The sequence below is a fragment of the Lactuca saligna genome, chromosome 1 (assembly GCF_052625555.1).
Source record: "Lactuca saligna cultivar CGN05327 chromosome 1, ASM5262555v1, whole genome shotgun sequence".
Lineage (NCBI taxonomy): Eukaryota > Viridiplantae > Streptophyta > Magnoliopsida > Asterales > Asteraceae > Lactuca > Lactuca saligna.
The window spans coordinates 48,653,102-48,658,786 of record NC_136417.1 but is presented as its reverse complement, the minus strand read 5'-3'; the positions used below and the strand labels follow the sequence as shown (position 1 = coordinate 48,658,786).

Sequence of the window (5,685 nt, the reverse complement as noted above, 5' to 3'; positions counted from 1 at the left end):
CACACACACATATATATATCTATATCTATATATATATATATATATATATATATATATATATATATATATATATAGAGAGAGAGAGAGAGAGAGACACACACACACATCAATAAACCTAGAGAGGAAAATGCCAAGAGCGTTAAGGATTAAAATTGTCTCTCAACAACTATAGAAAGTATTAAGAAATCTCAAGAAGAAGCTTTGGAAGGAGATAACTGAAAATAAGAGCGTTTAGGCAAAATGTTGGAATTATGTACAAATGGTTAGGGATTGAAGGTCTTCTAAAACAAGATTTGGGTGCCTAAGATGGGAAAACATCACCATGGATTTTATGACTAAACTACCCACAATGAAGAATGGTCATGACATGATTTGGGTAACCGTGGATCAATTCATAAAGAGTGCATTGTTAATTGTGGCAAGTGAGAGATGGTCTATGGATAAGCTTGCCGATGTCTATGTGAAGGAGATAGTAAGACTTCATGGCGTTCCCCTAACAATTGTGTCAAATCATGACAATCGTTTCACCTCGAGGTTTTGGAATAGCCTCTAAAAATAAATGAGTATGAAATTGTGTTTGAGTATAGCCTACCATCTGCACACTGATGGTCAGATTGAAAGGACAATTCAAACAATGGAGGATATGTTAAGAGCATGTACCCTAGAATTTCAAGGTAACTAGGATGAGTATCTACCCCTAGTAGAGTTTTCCTACAACAATAGTTATTATTCGAGCATAAGAGGAGACCTTATAAAGCCTTGTATAGACAAAGGTGTCGTACATCATCTTGTTGGGTTGAATATGGAGAAAAGAAGTTCATGAGACAAGAGATAGTCCAACAGACTGCTAAAAAATTAAACTTGATTAGAGAAATGATGTTAGCAGCTCAGGATCATCAAAAGAGCTATTCTGAAAAGAAGAGAAGACCAATGACCTTCGAACTTGGAGACTTGGTACTGCTTAAAGTCTCACCATGGAAGGGACTTATCAGATTTGGAAAGAGAGGGAAACTGAGTCTAAGATTTTTTGGAGCATTCAAGGTTCTTCAGAGAATTGGAAACCAAGCTTACAACTTGGATTTGCCAAAAGAGCTGGATGATATTCATAACACTTTCCACATGTTATATTTGACGAAGTTCACAGGAGAAGTCCTTGATATAATTCCACTTTCGGAAATAAGGATTGAGGAAGACAAGAGGTTAATAGAAGAACTCAAAACAATTGTTGACCGCAAAATGAAGATGTTACCACGTAAGATGGTCAAATTAGCGTAAGTGCATTGAAAACATTCGAATGGGTCAAACCTCACCTGGAAAACAGAAAGCAAGATGAAGAATCACTATCCACATCTGTTTGTTGATGCATGATTTCGAGGATGAAATCATCCTAAGGCAGAGAGAATTGTAACACCCGCGTTTCCCACTAGACAATATAAGATTATATAATAGTTAGGGTCAAAAATTATAACCAATTTGATATAATAAAAGAAAAAGTTTGTGAAGACTACATGTTTTATGTGGAAATAATTATAGTATACGAGCTAATAACGAAATATAATATAGGAATAAATTACACAGCTAAATAGAATAGTAATTAGGAAAAATATCCTTGACGAAAGTTGAAGTAGTCGTGACAAAGACTTCGGAGATATAAGGAACGCTTAAATTTGACTTATAATGAAGGAGTTATGATCCGTTGAAGTTTCAAGTTCGACCCAATACAACAACAAATATCGTAAACAATAACTAGGAGATAGACTGCTTTTTAGTCTTAGTGATCTAATTTAAAGTTTTAGTAGTCATTTAACCAAGAGCGTACATATAAATAACATCAAAATCGGACTTCGTTTGAGGAATTTAAGATTTTTCTAAGATTCAACATAACAATATACAACTCAGAAATCGAATTTTATATCGGTTGATTTTTAGCTGGAATAATCTAAATGAGAGTTGAAGATCTCGTTGATAGGAGTTCAACAATATAACGACAGTCGAAAAGGGACGTCGGATTACAAAGTTATGCATTTTACACGGACGTTAACAATCTAAGCTTGTGTAAAACAAATAAAGTTAAAACTTGCCAACATAGTCTAAATGAATGTTGTAGATCTCGTCGATAGCTACGCGTGGATATAAAGTACGTCAAAAACGGAGTCCGTATGAAGAAGTTATGCAAATATGAAATTATGAAAATTCGTCACGCGCATGTGCGCGGCGCGCATACCTTCAAGAAGGGGGGCGACGTGGCTCCAGCCAGAGTTGGACATGTGCCAGCTAACGGGTGGATCGAAGTGTGCGACGTGTATTAGTGAAATTCTCCCTATAAATAGCCTTGAGTCCCATGTCCATTATCCTCACCCCTAAAACTCCTCTATCTCTCTCTCTCTCTCTCTCTCTCTCTCTCTCTCTCTCGGTAATCTTAGGTTTTAAGACCATTCTTCCCAGTTTTTAGTATTCCAAAGTATCCCTGCAACCCCTAGGATCCCAACATCTAGTAGCTATTAGCCCAGAGTTCCGCTAATACAATTTCCAGACTGTTGTCTAGGGAATCTATGTAAGTTAAATTACACTCTATTATACTTTAGTGTAATTTATATTTAAATTCATAGTCGTTACTATGAATTTATAATTTATGCTTACGGGGATGATGTCTAGGATCGATTTAGTAAGATGTTTAAAATGAGATTTCCAAACAGTATATTTTGTATAGCAAACAGAACGAACCTCCAATATGATACTACCTTTGTTGTCCCTTATCGGTTATAGATCAGTAAACATTAGGATTGTTGAGAAATCTAGACTATTAATTAGTAATATGAGGTGATAAAATAAGACTTAGAGATAATTGAAACTAGTTAATATCAAAGGAAAAGCTAAGTGTTGAAGCGAAGCGCTGTCTGAGTTTCAAGACATCACTTTAACAAGTGAGTGCATAGTTACTTTCATCTTACACATAGATACAAAGCATTTAAGATAATTACATGCTATATGTACCTATTATCTGTGTTCCTGATATCTATGCTAGATGAACAATTTATACATGTTTTACTTGATTCAAACTGTATATGTATTTTTGTACCTATAAATATATTGGGTAGATAAAAGATTACATAGATGATGAGAATATAGATGAAATATGATGAGAGGCCTTGACTTAAAGATGATATTGTTGTCTACTGTATAGTTGACAATCACAGACTATTCTAGACAGTCCAGTGGAACACTAGCAGGCTCGCAACCTATAAGTGTTTTTGAACTAAGTGTTCACCAGGTGTACTCCATTCCCCTCATGGTTGCCTTATTGACATTTAGTGCTAAGGAATCCCCTGAGCATTATTATCTATCCCCGAAGATGATCCTTAGGATAGGTCCCCCTGAATTAGATGCTTTTGAGATAGAAAGTGAGGATAATGAGAATGGATAATTGGGTTGAATGTTTTGATGAAAGTAAATAAATAAAAGAATTTAATTCTTGTGGATTGAAAACCCTATGTGCTCACCAGGCTCCTAAACCCGACCCACTTAGTTTATTGTATCACAGGTAGTGATACGAGAGCACAAGTGTGATGATTGATGAGAGATTTACGGATTTTAGGCCAGTAGGATAACAAATATTTGTAAGGCCTGTATTATTTCTATTTATGCTTATGTACTGTATTGATGATGACATCCCAACGTGTTTAATATAAATAAAATTCATTTCTTTGGAAATGTTTTGATAATATCATTATCACGTTTTTGGGAATAAATTTCGTAATATTATTCATTAAAAAAGATACTCTGATTTTAAATAAGCATAAATAAATCGGTATTTTTTTACCGTGAAATTGTGGATGTTTCAATACCCCTTCACATGTTATTCTAGCTCCCTTTTTGATCTTTTAAGTTTATTGTTTTCTGAATGTTCTATGTTAGTGGTAGTGATACTCTATATATGTTGTTGAGAAACCAAGACAGACTATGAACATATATAAACTATTCCCAATAATGCCTATAAATAGACAAAGATTTTCCCATGATTCGGTTGTCTCGTTATTTTGAAACCCATGCATATATTGGAAATAAAGCATAACCATGAAACTAAAGAATAATGCAAACAATAAAAAAAAAACATTTGCATTGGTTAGTGAGCCTTGCGATTTCATATTTACTTGGCTAATGTTGTTAAACCTTACTATTTATATCTTATATAGCTCTTCATTAACATACATAAAAAAGAATCATATGTCTTTTTTGGTTTCCAAACACATGTTATTACATATAACCAATAATGAAGATGATAAAAAGTCTAGATACACCAAATATACCATATTTGTCTCCAACAGTGTGTCGTAAGAAGGCAAACTAACAACTTAAATAGATTCCAATAGAGTGATGAAGAACATTTGGATGCATATAAAATGTTAATTTTGTCCTTAATTTTGCATTAGAAGGCAAACAAATGACTTATAAGGATGAATGTCTTTCTAGTCAACGTACGATATATCATTTACGAATTACATGATACTTGTAGCGAAGATTACATGAATCTTCAGTGACATTGTAAATTATGTACAAATAACGGGGATATACGCATCTGAAATGCCAAAAATGGTTGGACCTTGATCATTAATGCACCATTCATACTAATGGTTGGAATTTGATCGCCCTACTCATGTTTGAAAGAATGTTTTTTCATGGAAATATATTATTTGACTATTTTTTGTAATGTAAAACTCTATTCAATAATATTATTGTTTGATGATAAAATTTTATAAATGTTGCCTTAAATATATATTAGAAAAAACATCTATATAATATTCTTCAAATAAAAGTCCTTCAAAGACATCACAATTATAACATATTCTTCATCAAACATTATAATATAATACAAATTGTAATCACCACTTATAAACGCAATTTTATCATACATCCAGTTGTGTAAAGAACTTAGACTCATTGCTCATCCAAATATCGATCTAGAGTATAATTACTAAACATAATCATTAACCACCTAAAAATCATTAAAAACTTGAATTGTTGTAATCAAATTGTAAATCTTGATCTATACTATGAAAATTCATGACATGTCCTATGACATGCACTTGTTAAGGACTTAATGTGTCATATGTAACCCAATGTATGATCCTTAGTGACACCTATAACACCCCAAAAATAAGACCATAAAAATTTTCCTTTTAAAATTAATAAACTATTAATTCATATCATTTTCATAAAACCAAGGTAATCAAGTTTTATCAATATATCATTATTATTAGAGTAAATCACAGATTGCGGAAACATGTGGTGTGTGCTCTGCAATCATTCCAAACTCTTCCATTTGAAAATCGAAGTACCTGAAACATAAATTGAAAACTTTAAGCACAAAGCTTAGTGAGTTTCCCAAGATACCACACACCATACGTACATATCACATAACGGGCCCCGTCAAATGAGTATAACGGACCTGCCCTAACTCGCATAACGGGCCCCGTCCAAATGAGTATAACGTGCCCCACCCTAACTCGTATAATGGGTCCCACCCAATGAGTATAACGGGCCCCATCCTAACTCACATAACGGGCCCCACCCAATGTGTATAATGGGCTCCGCCCTAACTCCCATAACATGCCCCACCCACATACAATTCATATAAGCATAATAGGTAATAACATACAGAATAATCATCAGGCCCCACCCAGTAAG

General features: G+C 33.8%; 1 protein-coding gene across 1 annotated transcript; it reads left to right on the top strand.

The window, feature by feature from the left end:
- Nucleotides 1–873: 873 nt before the first annotated feature.
- On the top strand, nucleotides 874–1,275 carry LOC145006045 (uncharacterized). The gene has a single exon (XM_078965140.1). The coding sequence runs from the start codon at nucleotides 874–876 to the stop codon at nucleotides 1,273–1,275; it is 402 nt and encodes a 133-aa protein (XP_078821266.1).
- The last annotated feature ends 4,410 nt before the right edge of the window (nucleotides 1,276–5,685 follow it).

Bases quoted from the DNA above. Each gene is read 5' to 3' on its own strand.
- LOC145006045 (XM_078965140.1), top strand. From the start codon at position 874: ATGATGTTAGCAGCTCAGGATCATCAAAAGAGCTATTCTGAAAAGAAG.